The sequence below is a fragment of the Lolium perenne genome, chromosome 5 (genome assembly GCF_019359855.2).
Source record: "Lolium perenne isolate Kyuss_39 chromosome 5, Kyuss_2.0, whole genome shotgun sequence".
Classification (NCBI taxonomy): Eukaryota; Viridiplantae; Streptophyta; class Magnoliopsida; order Poales; family Poaceae; genus Lolium; species Lolium perenne.
The window spans coordinates 48,379,565-48,396,036 of NC_067248.2; the positions used below are offsets into that span (position 1 = coordinate 48,379,565).

The following is a 16,472-nucleotide window of genomic DNA, read 5'->3' on the forward strand; positions in this document are numbered from 1 at the left end:
AACTTTGCAACTCTGTACTCGCTGTTCAAGCAAGCTGACAACATCTTTCCGGCTCCTCCTGATGAGAAGCAGTGTCCTCAGTTTCTGGTTAGTATTAACTGAAAGTACTCATTTCCTTTTCGTTGGTACTTACTTGCCCGTGTTGAAAACTCCGTGCCGACACAGGCTACATACCAAAGCATCCGTCATTGTCAATGAATACTTTTTTATTTTAATTTCAGAGCTTGCAAGCTTATTGAGTCAGACTAGTCTTACTGGCTTCCATGGGAAATCAGTCAGTCTCATGGAAGGAGAGGAAAGACTAAACGGGCGGCTCTACATCCACTTATGATATCTGCCCTTCGGTAACCATTACGTTTCCTTGGGGATCCTTATGATCTGATTTATATAGGTTACTTTTCTGATTGACGAGGTTTTTCAGTCTGAGATGACTTTTCTTGATTAGCTGATTGCGCCATATGAACATAAAATTCCATATTTGCCTGGTTTTCTCTACAGACAATTAACTGCCATTTTCTGTAACATCACTGAATATTTCAAGCTTTGAAATTATAGGTCACAACTTCAAATTCATGGCACCAGGACATCACACTAGTCACACAATGAAAAATGCAGCATGAGCACCTTGCCGCAATAACCTTTCATACTGGAATTGGAGTCGTCTTGGTTTTTATTATTGTCTGACTGTTTTATCGCTGACTACTCCATATGAACATGTACTTGATGTAGAGCTGTTGCTTCATTGCAATATTTCAACGTTTGAAATTATGCCATATCTCTTTAACTACATGTCACAAAAGACATAACACTAACCATTGTCACGCCTTTTTTTCTGAAAGTGATGTTAGCAATAGCAATCACAATACTTAAATTTAAGGACCACATCCACCTTATTTAACGACTTGGACGTATCTAACTACAGCCAAGGATGTAGCGGAACTGGATTCATCGGTTTTCAATATTAGCTGATTTTGACGATTTCTCCGTATGAACATAAAAAAATCCACAGGACCCTGTTTTTCTCGGACACTTAATTTATTGCTGGCTATAACATCGTTGGAATATTTCAATGCTGAAATTATGTGATATTCCTAACTACATGTGGCACAAGACATATCACAAATTATTGTCGCACTTGTTTTTTCCTGAAAGTGATATTAGCAACCACAAAAGTCAAAATTAGGGGCCACCTTCACCTTATTTAACGACCTGGACATACACGCAGAAAGGCAAGATGTCATACAATAACCATCTCCAATTCTCCACCTCCTTGCTCAACAATGAACATCAAGAGGACATGGCAGCTCTTGATGCTCCATCTTCTCACTCATATCCTCCTTTTCCTCACATCCAGCTCTCAACCTACCAACAACGGCGATCTGCCGGTGCTCCTGTCATTCAAATCCTTCATAACCAGTGACCCAACACAGACACTGTCCTCTTGGACCTCGGACCTTGCTGGCAATGGTACCAGCACAAAGGTGCCTGATTTCTGCAAATGGATGGGTGTAACCTGCAGCGACCACCGGCACCCTGGCCGTGTCACCGCCATACGCCTGCAGGGTTTGGGCTTGGTCGGCACCATCTGCCCGCAGCTCGGTAACCTGACCCACCTCCGTGTCCTCAATCTTTCCGCCAACAACATGGAAGGTGAGATCCCAGGCAGCATCCGCCACTGTGCAGCACTTCGCACCATGGACCTGAGGGTGAACTACCTTTCTGGCTCTGTGCCTGCTTCTCTGGGTCTCCTATCAAAGCTCTCATTTCTCAACATCAACCATAACAATCTGACTGGTGATATCCCGATGTCGTTCTCAAATCTCACATCCCTCACAAAGCTTAGCATGCGGAAGAACCACCTCCATGGCCAAATCCCAATCTGGTTGGGTAACTTGACATCATTGACACACTTGGAATTAGCCCAGAATGGCTTCACTGGCCATATCTCTCCAGATCTAGGTAAGATGGCTAATCTTGTTAGATTTGACGTCATGGATAACTATCTAGAAGGCCCATTTCCTCTATCCATGTTCAATATTTCTTCCATCGCAGACTTCAACATTGGCTTCAACCAGCTGTCAGGGTCTCTGCCACTTGATATTGGCTTTAAGCTTCCCAAGCTAAATGTTTTCGCCACACATCAGAACCAATTCAAAGGACCAGTACCAGCCTCCTTGTCAAATGCATCCACACTTACATATTTGCTTCTTCGTGGAAATCAGTATCATGGTCTGATTCCACGGGATATTGGCATTCAAGGTCATCTGAGGTTATTTTCGTTAGGATACAATGTGCTTCAAACCACAGAGCCTAGGGATTGGGATTTCCTCACATCCTTAACCAACTGTAGTAACTTGGAAATACTAGACTTTGAGGAAAACAACCTTGAAGGTGTTATGCCAGTTACTATTACCAACTTGTCTACAGAGCTCAACTGGATTACTCTAGGTAGAAACAAAATATCTGGGACCATACCTGCAGGATTAGCGGTGTTTAAGAAACTTACCAAGCTCGTCCTCGCAGATAGCCTTTTCACAGGCACCTTACCTCTAGATATTGGCCAGCTTCCTAGCCTCCAGTACCTTGACCTATCCCATAATAGATTTGATGGGAACATACCACAATCATTAGGCAACATCACACAATTGAGCAACCTCTCTCTATCTAATAACTTTCTGGATGGGAGCATTCCAACAAGCCTTGGCAATCTCACAAAACTTACATATCTGGATCTTTCCGGTAACTCCTTGAAGGGGAAAATCCCACAGGAGATACTTAGTATTCCCTCTCTGACTGTACTTCTCAACCTCTCCAACAATGTTCTAAGTGACTCCATTCCAGCACAGATAGGGAACTTGAATAGCCTCAGCGCAATTGACTTATCAATGAACAAGCTCTCTGGTGGAATCCCAGACGCTCTCAGCAGTTGTGTCCTACTAAATTTCCTATACTTGCAAGGAAATATTTTGCAAGGGCAGATCCCAAAAGGTTTGTCTAATTTGAGAGGCCTTGGAAAATTGGATCTTTCTGATAACAACTTATCAGGATCCATACCTGAGTTCCTCGAGAACCTCAAATTTCTAACGTACCTGAACATCTCCGCCAACAACCTATCTGGTCCTGTGCCTAATACAGGTATCTTTCGCAATGCCACTATACTGTCTCTGACAGGTAATAGCATGCTATGTGGAGGTCCTCCGTTCTTGCAACTCCCTTCATGCCCATCAATAGGTTCACACCAGACTTCGCAGTATAGACGTCGTGTCATACTCTTTTGCATGCTTGGAACTTTGATCTTCTTCATTTTCTCCTTAACTGCATGCTACCTCATGAAGACAAGAATCAAACTAGATAGTGTTGATCAAGAAGCCAGGTTTCACAATGAGAAGCATGAGAGGATATCCTATGCTGAGATAGATGCAGCAACAGAGTCATTCTCAGCCGCAAATTTGATAGGTTCTGGAAGTTCTGGCAATGTGTACACTGGAACTCTAAATATTGATGACAGTTTATATATTGTAGCAATCAAAGTTCTCAATCTTGGCATACGAGGAGCTAACAGAAGCTTCTTGAGAGAGTGTGAAGCCCTAAGGAAGATTCGACACCGGAATCTTGTCAAGGTGATCACTGTTTGTAGCAGTTTTGACCATAATGGTGATGAGTTCAAGGCACTTATCCTAGAATTTGTCTGCAATGGGAATTTAGAGGAGTGGCTGCATCCAAACACAACGACGAACAGCATGACCTTCAGAAGTCTAAGTTTGATGGAAAGGCTGTGCATTGCTCTTGATGTTGCAGAGGCATTGGAATATCTTCACCATCAAATTGAGCCATCCATAGTTCACTGTGATATCAAACCATGCAACATCCTTCTAGATGATGACATCGTTGCTCACGTTACCGACTTTGGTCTAGCAAAGATAATGCATACTAAAGAATGCAAGCACAGTGGTGGTGGAACTGAAAGCAGCTCACTTGTGATTAAAGGCACAATTGGATACGTCGCACCAGGTCAGCAATTCTTTTAATTGGGAATTAATTCTGATGCATCTCGATAATTTTTTCGCATATACATATTCTTAGATAAACTGATAATGTGGTTAGTGTGTCCTAAAGATCTAAATAAATATGCCATATCACTATATGATTTAGCTAAATTGAATTTTCGAGTGCAATCTGCCAAATTTTTGTCTTAGTCATTGCATAACATTATCCAGTAACATCTTTGTTTATATGTCAGAGTATGGCTCAGGATGTGAGGTCTCCACAGACGGTGACATATATAGCTACGGTGTGTTGCTGTTGGAAATACTTACTGGAAGAAGGCCAACTGACAGTTTCACAGATGGTGTGACAAGTCTCGTCAGCTACGTCAAGATGGCCTACCCTACGAATCTACTGGAAATTCTTGATGTTAGTGCAGCCTACAGCGGAAAGTCGCAGCATATCATAGATATATTATTATATCCTATGTTTAAGATTGGTCTAGCTTGCTGCGAGGATTCCCCAAGGCACAGAATGAAGATGAACGATGTAGTGAAGGAACTGAATGCCATAAAGAAGGCATGCTCCGCTCGTATGCCTGTTCGTGGATTTCGAGCAACGGCCTGATCCGGACAAGAAATGAAGTGTTGCAGTCATATCTGCAGCTCTGCTGTTGTCACTCCGTGGCATCGTGTTTAGGGAAGCCTGCTTGCTGCGGTGATTCCAAAGTCACCATTTTACTTTCCATTTTGTCATCAGTTATGTTTATCTGTTTTCGTTTCTAGAATATGCAAGAGTCATGGTGACCTTTTTTTTGTGGGACTTGGCGTCGTTGGCGACCATTTTTCATTGCATAGAGACAGTGTTATTTGTTCATGAGTGAGTATTCCGCAGGCATATGCTGTTTTGGAAAATTCCACGGGCCTCGCTTTACCAATTTATGTTTTTGCTCATGAATCACTTCTTAGATCTTAAGATCCTCCTGTAAGTATCTGTTGCATGATGTAGCTAGTATGCGAACTCTTGTGTAATTATATGTTGCTTGACTCTGAAATCAAGCAAATCAAGTATGAAATGAAAACCATTTGCCGCGAATCAAGTCTGAAATGAAAACACCCTTTGCTGTCTATGGGTTAGTTGCAGGTTACGATACTGAAATGAAAACTTTTGCTTAGTCCATGCGTGTTTTGCTTCAATGGTGAAGCAGTTTTGTCCAAAACGGCTGTTTGGTGAGTGTAAGATTAAGGAGATAGTAGCACTTAAGTAAGAAAAAATCATACAGCTGTGCAAAAATAATTATGTTGCCTGTCAGACAACCTCTGGGCCACCCTGCACAGGTGTGAGCCAGGCAGGAACGATCCTCTACAGACGTCGGATAAACCCATCAGGAGAATCCAGACCGTTAATCACGCTCTGGCCCAGAAGTCAGAATACATCAACCAGACTTAAGTGCTTGCCTCCTTATTGGTAAAGGATGCAGCGGTACGATCCTATAGAACAGATCCTGTTCAAGTAAGGTCGTGCCACAACAGCTGCCTCTCCGCCTTAGGGCATCTCCAACCGGGCGACCCAAACGGACGCGCTGGGCCGTCCGTTTTGGGCCGTTTGCGTGGCCGAGCGGACGCGCGGACGTCGCCCCGCGTCCGCGCGTCCGTTTGGATCGCGCGCTGCGCCCAACGCGCGGGATTTGGGTCGCGTTGCCCTATGGTATGTTTTTCTTTTAAATTCACTAGAAAAACGCAAAAACATATTATATAAAATATATAAAATAGTTCAAATGCTCAAAATGTATTACACATTACATAGTCCATGTAATCAAGGATAAAGTATTATTCAAATAAAATGAAAAAACGATACAAATGCTCTAGGCTCCAGGATTTCCTTCATCATTGTTGTTTGCAGCATTGCTGCCTACATGCTGCCACATGTGCTCGACCAAATCAGCCTGAAGCTGGTTGTGTACAGCTAGATCTCGAATTTCATGGTGCGCATGAAGAATGTCCTGGAATGATGCCGGAGCACCTTGAGGAGTAACCAACTCTCCTTGGCCTTCCCAGTCATTATCAAAGAGTGAATCATCCCGCTCTACCTCAACAATCATGTTATGCATGATTACACAAGCGGTCATCACCTCCCACAGAGTTTGCACATCCCAGCTCTGGCAGGGTGTCTGACGATAGCCCAACGAGCTTGGAGGATGCCAAACGCCCGCTCCACATCTTTCCGGGCTGCCTCCTGCTCTTTGGCAAACCTTGCCTCCTGCTCTGAGGTGGGGTTTCGGATTGTCTTCACGAGTGTAGCCCAAGGTGGATAGATACCATCCGCAAGGTAGTACCCCTTGGTGTAGTGGTGGCCATTGATCTCAAAATCCACATCAGGGGACTGACCGTACGCTAGCCTATCAAACACCGGAGAGCGCTGCAGCACATTGATGTCATTGTGCGAGCCAGCCATTCCGAAGAATGAGTGCCAAATCCATGTGTCATGGGAAGCAACAGCTTCAAGAATGACTGTGCACCCCTCAGAATGGCCGCTGTATGCCCCCTGCCAACCAAAGGGGCAGTTCTTCCACTCCCAGTGCATGCAGTCTATGCTGCCAAGCATCCCAGGAAACCCCCTGGAAGCGTTGATCGACAACATACGAGCTGTGTCCTCTGCATTAGGTTGCCGGAGGTACTGTTCTCCGAACGAACCGATCACTGCTCTGCAGAACCTGTACATCGATTCCAGGCCGGTTGACTCACTCATGCGCGTGTACTCATCTACGAAATCACCGGCAACGCCATATGCGAGCATCCTAATCGCTGCCGTGCATTTCTGGTACGAAGAGAGGCCTACCTTGCCAAGTGCATCCACTTTGGCACAGAAGTAGTCGTCGTAGATCTTGACGCCATCCATTATCCGGCGGAACAGCGGCGTGGTCATCCGAAAACGACGGCGAAACATGGCCGGCACGAACAATGCCTTGGGTTGGAAGTAGTCGTTGTAGAGCTGGTCGTGGCCGCGTTCTCTTTCGCGGTCCAAGGCGGCCGCGCGGCCCGGCAAGGACCCCCGGTGCACGGGAATCTGCGAGACAATGTGCTCGTGGATGAGCAGCGCAGCATCCGTGAAAAATTCGTCGTCGGACTCCTCTTCTGACGACGTGTCATGGCCGTCTCAGCCGACTTGCGGTCTGGAAACACGGGCAGGAGAGCTCACCTCCGGCGGAAACGGCGCAGCTGGGAGGCAGACAGGCGGGCCAAGGGCGGACAAGGGAGGACGCGAGCGACCAGCCTTTCGCGTCCGCGGCCACGCAAACTCGTCCAAGATTTGGGCCGGGTTTGGGTCGTCCCGGACGCCCCGGCCATCCGTTTTAGGGATGGGTTCGCGCGCTGGGCCGCGGTTTTGTCCGTTTCGACCCATCCGGACGCGCGGGCGCGGGATGGATCGCCCGGTTGGAGATGCCCTTATAAGCTGCTCTATCCGCCTCCAAACTTTCGAGGTGGGACTAAGGGCATCTCCAACCCAACGACCCAAACGGACGTGTTTGGTCGTCCGATTTGGGTCGTTTGGGTCGACCTCCGGACACGCGGATAGACAATGTGTCCGTGGATTTTTTTGGTTCCCCAACGCATGCAGATACCCAAAATTTGCCCATACTAGTAGTACTACTTCGAGGCGCATGACGGCGAGCTCCCGCAAGCTCCTCCTGCCATGGCCGTCGTCAACCGAGCCTGTGCTTGCGCCCGCCACAGCTCTGCGGCAGTCGGATGGAGGCGAGGCCGGCGTCGTGGCGACCAAGACGGGCAGGCAGAGCTCTGCGGCCGGATGGAGGCGAGGTCGGCGTCGTGGCGACCAAGACGGGCAGGCAGAGCACGGCTCCCCAGGGCGGCAGGCGAGCATGGCGCCCCCGCAGGGCCGCCGGCTGCTGGTCGCCTCGCCCGCGCCGTCGCCCGCCGCGAGCTGGTGCTGGTCCATGTCGCGCGTCCCCGACGCCCTGTTCGCCGCCGCCCCTGCCGCGGGCGCGGCCCCCTTGCCGCCGCGGCGCGGCCTCGTGCGCCGGCCCCGTTCCTCGCCGACGCGGGCGCGGCCCTTGCCGACGCCGGCCCCGTTCCTCGCCGACGCGGCGCGGCCCTTGCCGACGCCGGCCCGTTCCTCGTCGACGCGGCGCGGCCCTTGCCGCCGCGGGCGCGGCCACGTGCGCCGGCCCCGTTCCTCGCCGACGCGGGCGCGGCCCTTGCCGACGCCGGCCCCGTTCCTCGCCGACGCGCGGCGCCCCCTTGCCGACGCGGCCCCGTTCCTCGCCGACGCGGCGCGCGGCCCCCTTGCCGACGCCGGCCCCGTTCCTCGTCGACGCGGGCGCGGCCCCCTTGCCGACGCGAGCGCGGCTCTGTGCGCTGGCCCCGTTCCTTGCCGACGCGCGGCGCGGCCCTTGCCGCCGTGGGCGGTGGCCGCGAGCCGGGCGGAGCGGCACCCCGCCATGGCGCGGCGTCCCGGGGCGAGCGGCACCCGTCTTGGGCTCGGCCCGTGGCGCGCGGCCGCTCCTGGCTCGAGTGCAAGGCGCCGCCGGCGTCGTCGCGCCTCTGTGCGGGAAAGTGAGGGCAAGCTCCACCCCCGTTGCGTCGCTGCGAGGCACGCATGGCGACCTCCGCCCCCGTCCCGCTCCGGCGAACTCCGCCCCATCTTCATCTTGCTCGGCGGCGTCGAGGCCCGCGGTGCTCATTTTGGCTCCGGCGACTTCTAGCTGGGATGAAAAAAAAAAGGAGGCGGCGGCGCCGGGAGTCTCCAGCGGAGGTCGACGGCGGAACGGAGCTAGGCGAGCTCCAATCCGGCGGGGAGGATGAAGGTATCCATGGGAAAAGCAGTCAGAGAGGAAGCAGGGAGAGAGAAGATATATCTGCTTTTTTTGTATCACTGACAAATGGACCACGAACGGACATGCGCGGATGGAAAGGACGTCCACGCTCGTCCGGCTCGCCCCAAAAGTCGCGCAAATTTGGTGGAGGTTTGGGTCCTGCCGGACTTCGCGGACCGTCCGTTTTGCATTTGGGACCGCGCGTTGGGACAGGTTTTTACCGTAACGGACGCACGCGGACGTTTTGCGTACCCGCGCTGGAGATGCCCTAAACACCGGGCAGACAGCACGTCCTCGGTCGGAGCTTAGGAAGAGTCCTGGGTCTTGGCCCATTTGGTTGGTGGGATTGATCAAAAGAGGAGCCCAGCACAGCCCATCTGAGTGCTTTCTCCCCGCACCAAAAGTCCAAAACCCTCTGCGTCCCCTGCTCCCCGGCCGCCGTACGGACTGCGACGACCAGCCCCTCCTTGCTGAGGCCAACGCCAACGCCGCTTGGGAGCTCCACATGGCAGAGACAGAGGTGCGTAGAGAACAAAGAAAGCATTCGCTCCTCCCTTATTTTGCCCTCCGTCGCCATTGCAAGAGAACCACCTTACCTGTCATGACCCCGCGCAACTTCTGCTGTCTTTGTTCTTGGCGCGTATGGTGTTTGGATGCTCGTATGGTGTTCGGATGCACGTAAGGTGTTCGACCCATGTCCTGGTCCGGCAGTGCACACGGTGATTGATTGTGTGGTACCTGGCACGTTCGGGCAGGGATTTCCCTATGGCGAACGGGATCTACCTTGATTCACTTGTTATCACTTGTATTGCACCCTCCGAGGAGTGAAGTTTCAGTTTCTGAAACTCATTTCCTTTTCGTTTGCTGGTTGCTTGACAGTGTTGAATATTTGGCACCTGCGTGACAAAGCTTCCATCATTTTCAATCACTGCTACACAATACAATTTTGAATTCTTGAGACTCATTAACTGCGTAATGTTTTTTTTTCGAAAACAAGGCAAAACTAGTTGCATACATGAAATGGATGGTCTGTTTTATTTTGCAGGAAGCGCAGGGCGTGGACAGGCTCACATTGCTGACTGATGACATCCTATTGTCTATCCTGGGGAGAGTCGACCATGCCGTGGCAGCAAGGACCAGTGTGCTGTCGAAGCGGTGGAGGAACCTTCCTTGGTTGCTCCCTGAGCTCAGCCTCCATGTCAGGGATTTCCTGCCTGCCCCAAGCCCGGACCTCATTGAGGCGCAGCACATGAGTCGAGCAATGGCCTCTCTAACTAAATCAACCAGTAGCTTGTTGGGTAACCGCCGCAGCGACCGCACCATCACAAGACTTTCCCTTCAGCTCTACATGACCGGCAACCGCTCGCGTGATATTGGGCTGCTAGTCAGCGACGCCATCAACAGAGAGATGGTAAAAGAGCTGCACCTTGCAATTGTTGATGAGAAGGGGCTTAATGACTGCGAAAATGAGGATATGCTGAGGCGGGCTCTGAGGGTTGACGGGTTTTTTGGCGCATATCCTAGTGTGCTTCGTTGCCTCACGAGGCTCCATCTGGTCAATGCCCGCTTTGCTAAACCAGATTTACATCACTCACTGTTTGACTGTGGCAGGCAACTGCAGCACCTTAGTATCGAAAATTGTGATACTGGGGACTGTTCGGTATGGCAGATAGATGCGCCAGATTCAAAACTCAGAATTCCTGAAATCTACTTTCCCTGCTGGCAAAGAGTTGAGGTGTTCTGCCTTCCAAAACTAGAGAGGCTATCTTGGGAGGGTTGGTGGTATTTCCATGCCCCCTTGCTTTTTGGTTCTGTCCCAGCTCTTAAGGAATTGTACCTCTTAAATCCGGCAACTCCTAATCAAAGGGGCTTTAGTTTAGCGGAGGTACTGCATGGAACGACAAATGTAAATACTCTGGCATTAAACTTCCAAGGGGAAAAGGTAAAATGATACATATTTTTCAAGCACTTTGCATATTTCTATGCACCATATATTGTGAATGTGCTTCTAACTACTATATGATTCAGAATAAATTCACCATGAATGTTGAAGTAACACAAGTTGGATATGAGCTAGGAGTGCAACATCATGCTAGTTTTACCTGTGTCATATCTTGATCCAGATATTTGCTTTTGTTTACAATTGTCAGGATTTATTAGAAAATTTAATAACCTTGTTAGCACATAATTTCCCTCCATACATGCAAACTGTGTCATTCTTTGCTTGTATATTACCAGCTTTGGATACAGCCAGAAGGGAAGCAACTCCGGGATGCATTCAGCAAGCTCAGGAAGTTGTGTATTCATGGCATCTATGTTGAATTTGACCTGTTCTGGACAATGAATCTCCTTGAAGCTGCTCCATCTATTGAGACATTTGATGTCGAGGTATTTTTACTCATTCCTTTTAGATTTCTTACTGCAACAGGCTCTAGCCTTTTCCAATATAGCTTAAATTAAAAACACCATCACAATAAGTCTGGATCCGTCAGTTTTTAGAGTTTCTTCAGTTTAGAATAGCCTCTCATTGTCTTGAAAAATAAGTGGTAGGAACCCTAGCATACCCTTTATGAACAGGTGTTTATGCAGGTATACGAACATCCCTGTGAAGATGTTACAGAAGGATGAATAGTAACTTTCGGTGACAGAGTGAAACCATCATGGGAGATGCCTCGGTTCACAAGCTCTGGTAAGTGGCAATTGAAAGAACTCCTATTTGTTGGTTTTAGGCCCAGTCTGGAGCAACATACCTTGTTTATTCGTGCTGTCATGGATCGAGCTCCGAACTTGAAGACGGTTCTTATCAAAGACTACAAAGAGTCATGTCAAAGTTGTGAGGCCTTGGTTCCAAGGCCTTCTCCGACAGGAGGCACCTTTCCAAGAGACAAGGCTGAGCAAGAAACGGTTGTCAACCAACTTAGAGACAGGGCCTGTTGGTCCTCCCCACAGATAATATTTAGCAGCGGTTATTTGATTTGTGGCACTTACTGAAATCTGAATGATTTTCTTTTTGTTGTATGTTGAACCGAGTTCATTTTGTTATTTCCTCGTCCTATTGGCAGCTTGTCTTCACATTCTGCAAACAAAAGCAGAAAATTTAACAGTTGACTTTTTTTGGTGAAGCATGGCTTCAACCTGTGTTGCCATGGCCGGAATGGATTGACATGCTTCACAGCGAAATCTTATCACTCGCCCGTGGTGCTGAATACAGAGCAGGTGGATGGGAGATGCAAAGCCACATTTTTGCGGTGTATCTTTTAAATTTTCCTTTTAAATAGATTTCTCAGTGTTGTTTCTCAAAGCTGGGATTGAATTCAGAGTTCAAAGTTTATGCCATGATGACCCATTTGTTTCAATAGTTTCGAAAAAGAAACTGAATTATCATGATTGTTTGGGAAATTCAATTCGGCACATGGGAGCATATGCTCCTGCCACCGAAAAAATATTTTGAAATGTTCAAAAAATTCGAACAAATTTTTTCTCTCTTACGTATCAACATTTTCCGTGCGCACATCAAGTCTTGCGAAAAATCGACATTTTTTATGACTTGTGTGAAAAAGACAAACAAAACGTCTTGTACATAACCTTTTTTACATAAAAATTTGTCTTTTTTACGGATGACACTCAAAATGTCGTTTTTCTGTGAAACCACTTTGTGAACGTGTAGAATTTCGAGATGTATCCACTAAATTTTGTGTTCAAATTTTTCAACATTTTAAAAATACATTTAAAACGAAGTTTAAAAAACGGGAGCATATGCTCCCGGGTGCCAAAACGCCACTCCCTGATTGTTTGTGCTACAGAAGTACATTGGTATCATTCAAGCATTGATACCAGTTGTTTACGCGGAAGCTTCTCAACACTCGCTGGACCTGAGCTAGGTCTATCTGTTTTTCCTTTTAATAAAATTGATCCGGAAGTTCTTTCATGTTGCACTGTCTGGGTGCTTCTACATTTCTGGACGGATGTAAGACAAAATTGTTTGAAGCACGCACAGAACCGGAAGCGCCCCTTGTTTCAAAGAGAGGAGGACGGGTTATTCACATTTCATTTAATGGTCAGAGGCAAATTGAAAGCTAAGCAATGGTAATTAAGAACCCGGGGGGGGGAAATAGGGATGTCTCGAGAAAATCAGTTTCATCTCACGCTGAAACACAACTGGAGAGCATGTCCAGTGTGGGCAAAGAGTATGCAGATGATTATGTTAGGATAAGGATAATTTACCCAGGATACACTTACCAAAATTAACAATTTGCTGCATCAAACATATTACCCAAGACCGGCAACGCATAGAACAATCAGGCGTCCTCAGCAAAGGCAGCACCGTAGAGCTTGCAAGCGAACACTAAACAGAAACTTCTGCCATTTCACGTCGCATGAGCACCAACGCGACAAGCGGGAGAAGCCGGACATCGTTGAGGCAGTTTGATAAGCTCTCAAGTTAATTGTCTCCAGTTTGATAAGTTCTCAAGTTAATGGTCTGAACAAACAACAAATAAACTTGCACTAACATCGAGAAAATAATCATGGATCGTCACTGGACATTCAGTTCAGAAAAATTCAGCACATATGGTTTATCATGTTCTACGAGAAGAACAGTCGAGGCCATCACAGCACTTACAAACAGTGTATGTTGATTCAGCCCCGGCCTAGAGCCAACAAACTGGAGCTCTCTGAATTGCCCATTCCTGAACCTAGCATCTCCCATGAAGGTTTCACCTTTTTATCACCATGGTAAGTTTCTTATCTTCCTTCCTCATTGTCGCATGGATGTTCAAAGATCTGAGCGGAAAATCTCACTCTCTTACCTGGTTTACATACTTTGATCAGTATGCAGGGCAACGAGCTGAGATAACAAACTCCAAAAAAGAAAAGCAGAGCAAATACAGTTTATAAAGCATCAAGAACGGCAACACTACATGACAGTAAGAGAGGTCACAGACGGTATTGCGCAAATTGAGGGCTCACTTATTCATTCATTCAATCTGCTGGACGAGCGCACGGCACAAGTTTGTAGACACAGACAAACACAAGACTAGACAACATCACCGTAGCAACAAAGAAAACACCAGACACAGGACACACCAACATCAACTGCAGGACACAGAAGGCCACCAGACTTGTGAAGTTGTGAACCCAGACACAGAAGCAACTCAATGGCCAGGCAATTACTGGCCACCACGGAGACGGAGCACCAAGTGAAGGGTGGACTCCTTCTGGATGTTGTAGTCTGCCAGAGTGCGGCCATCCTCAAGCTGCTTGCCGGCGAAAATGAGGCGCTGCTGGTCCGGGGGGATGCCCTCCTTGTCCTGGATCTTCGCCTTCACGTTGTCAATTGTGTCTGAAGACTCAACCTCAAGCGTAATGGTCTTGCCGGTGAGGGTCTTGACAAAGATCTGCATGCCTCCACGGAGACGAAGCACCAGGTGGAGGGTGGACTCCTTCTGGATGTTGTAGTCCGCAAGGGTGCGGCCGTCCTCGAGCTGCTTGCCAGCGAAGATGAGGCGCTGCTGGTCCGGAGGGATGCCCTCCTTGTCCTGGATCTTCGCCTTGACGTTGTCGATCGTGTCAGACGACTCGACCTCCAGGGTGATGGTCTTGCCAGTGAGGGTCTTGACGAAGATCTGCATGCCACCACGGAGGCGGAGCACCAGGTGGAGGGTGGACTCCTTCTGGATGTTGTAGTCCGCAAGGGTGCGGCCGTCCTCGAGCTGCTTGCCAGCGAAGATGAGGCGCTGCTGGTCCGGAGGGATGCCCTCCTTGTCCTGGATCTTCGCCTTCACATTGTCGATCGTGTCAGACGACTCGACCTCCAGGGTGATGGTCTTGCCAGTGAGGGTCTTGACGAAGATCTGCATGCCACCACGGAGGCGGAGCACCAGGTGGAGGGTGGACTCCTTCTGGATGTTGTAGTCCGCAAGGGTGCGGCCGTCCTCGAGCTGCTTGCCAGCGAAGATGAGGCGCTGCTGGTCCGGAGGGATGCCCTCCTTGTCCTGGATCTTCGCCTTCACATTGTCGATCGTGTCAGACGACTCGACCTCCAAGGTGATGGTCTTGCCAGTGAGGGTCTTGACGAAGATCTGCATGCCACCACGGAGGCGGAGCACAAGGTGGAGGGTGGACTCCTTCTGGATGTTGTAGTCAGCAAGTGTGCGGCCATCCTCAAGCTGCTTGCCAGCGAAGATGAGGCGCTGCTGGTCCGGAGGGATGCCCTCCTTGTCCTGGATCTTCGCCTTCACATTGTCGATGGTATCAGAGGACTCGACCTCAAGTGTGATGGTCTTGCCTGTGAGGGTCTTCACAAAGATCTGCATCTGTAAGTAAAAAAGTAGACCAGACCCAGCATAAGTCGCAGGTAAAAGAGGAAATCTACAGGAAATAACCAATTCATAAACTGAATCATGAACCAGAAGGCAACTATCCAACAGATATGAAATCATAACTAGGAATCAACAAAGTCTAAATAGGAAGATGAGCAAACGGGAAACCACTACAATCTGTTTTAGCAAATGCAAGTCAATAATGTCTAAATAGGATGCTGAACAAACGAACATGGCTAAGCTTGTTGTAGCTGGGCAAGTAAAAAATGTCTAAATAGGATGTCGAACAAACAGACAGGCTTTAGCAGGTGCAAGTCGTAGCAGATTTGTTTGTAATTATGGATGAATCCACTAACAATATCATCAAATCTAAACGATTTCCAGAGAATAACTGCACAACTAGGGAGGATCCTACAAGCAACTACAAGGCCCAAATACAAAGCTAGATGCACAGATCAGACATGTGAGGAATATAAAGGGTAGAAATCATGAGCCTCATAATGTCGGAAACCTGAACGAAGATTCAAAAAAATCTAGCGGAACCTACCAACTAGACCTACACGGATGAACAGAACCGACATCAATCGCATCACAAACCGGCAGATCTACGCGATAATCCAGGCCTAATCAAGACACGATTTCACGAAACCGAACCACCGAGCCGAATCAACAACAACCGATCAATCAACCATAATAACTACAGATCGTCCTAGCCCGCCGATCGGCAGATCTATTCGACAAGGATCGATCGGAGACTCGCGTACCTTGAGGAGGAGGAGGAGGGCGCCTTCGCTTCGATCGCTCGTAGATTTTTCTGGGGGACGACTGGATGGGGATTGGATGCGTGCAGAGGATACGGGAGGGGGTGGGGATTTATAGTCGGGACGGAGGGAGAGTCCCGTGAGGCTACGGCACGGATGACGGATAGACGAAGGTTGCGTGGTCCGTCTCCACCACGCAATTCCCGGAAGAAACCAACAACAGCAGAGCGGCCGTTGCGGAGATACCCGTTGGCTGCTGTTTGCCTGTTTGGCGTCTGACTCGTGTTCGTGTGTTGTTAGGCCATCTCCAACCGCGCGATCTAAACGGACGTCCGTTTTGGGTTGTTTGGGTCGTCGCGCGGACACGCGGATAGCATTTCGGTCCGTGAATCCGTTTGCATCGCACAGTACGCCCAACGCTCTGACCCAAATAATTATTTCTCCTCTTCCTAGTAGTACTAGTTGCCACGCCGGAGGCCGCGCTCGGCACGCCACGCCGGAGGTCGCCACGCCACGCCGGAGGCCGCGCTCGGCACGCCACGCCGGTGAGCGGCCGCCCTCCTTCCCCGCGTC

The 16,472-nt window shown here is 49.0% G+C and overlaps 3 protein-coding genes and 1 non-coding gene across 4 annotated transcripts; 2 read left to right on the forward strand and 2 right to left on the reverse strand.

Moving 5' to 3' along the window:
* Positions 1 to 1,023: 1,023 nt before the first annotated feature.
* LOC127299098 (receptor kinase-like protein Xa21) lies at positions 1,024 to 4,917 on the forward strand. The gene is made up of 2 exons (XM_051328991.2): positions 1,024 to 4,011; positions 4,241 to 4,917. Exons 1-2 carry the CDS (start codon positions 1,281 to 1,283, stop codon positions 4,609 to 4,611), a joined length of 3,102 nt encoding a protein of 1,033 aa, XP_051184951.1. The 5' UTR covers positions 1,024 to 1,280; the 3' UTR covers positions 4,612 to 4,917.
* Positions 4,918 to 5,286: 369 nt separating this feature from the next.
* Positions 5,287 to 5,506, reverse strand: LOC127304961 (small nucleolar RNA U3). The gene has a single exon (XR_007853623.1). It is a non-coding gene; the product is annotated as a small nucleolar RNA U3 (small nucleolar RNA).
* A 3,817-nt stretch (positions 5,507 to 9,323) lies between these two features.
* On the forward strand, positions 9,324 to 12,154 carry LOC127299101 (uncharacterized). The gene is made up of 3 exons (XM_071820759.1): positions 9,324 to 9,338; positions 9,864 to 11,206; positions 11,408 to 12,154. The coding sequence occupies exons 1-2, from the start codon at positions 9,324 to 9,326 to the stop codon at positions 10,767 to 10,769; spliced, it is 921 nt and encodes a 306-aa protein (XP_071676860.1). The 3' UTR covers positions 10,770 to 11,206; positions 11,408 to 12,154.
* A 1,611-nt stretch (positions 12,155 to 13,765) lies between these two features.
* On the reverse strand, positions 13,766 to 16,057 carry LOC127299099 (polyubiquitin). Its single transcript, XM_051328992.2, has 2 exons — positions 15,903 to 16,057; positions 13,766 to 15,132 (listed from the first exon to the last, which is right to left on the reverse strand). Exon 2 carries the CDS (start codon positions 15,130 to 15,132, stop codon positions 13,987 to 13,989), a length of 1,146 nt encoding a protein of 381 aa, XP_051184952.1. The 5' UTR covers positions 15,903 to 16,057; the 3' UTR covers positions 13,766 to 13,986.
* Positions 16,058 to 16,472: the final 415 nt, after the last annotated feature.

Excerpts from the sequence above, each read along its gene's own strand:
- LOC127299099 (XM_051328992.2), bottom strand. The coding sequence starts at position 15,132 with ATGCAGATCTTTGTGAAGACCCTCACAGGCAAGACCATCACACTTGAG.
- LOC127299098 (XM_051328991.2), top strand. The coding sequence starts at position 1,281 with ATGAACATCAAGAGGACATGGCAGCTCTTGATGCTCCATCTTCTCACT. Across the intron at positions 4,012-4,240 it reads AATTGGATACGTCGCACCAG|AGTATGGCTCAGGATGTGAG; the intron begins GTCAGCAATTCT and ends TTTATATGTCAG.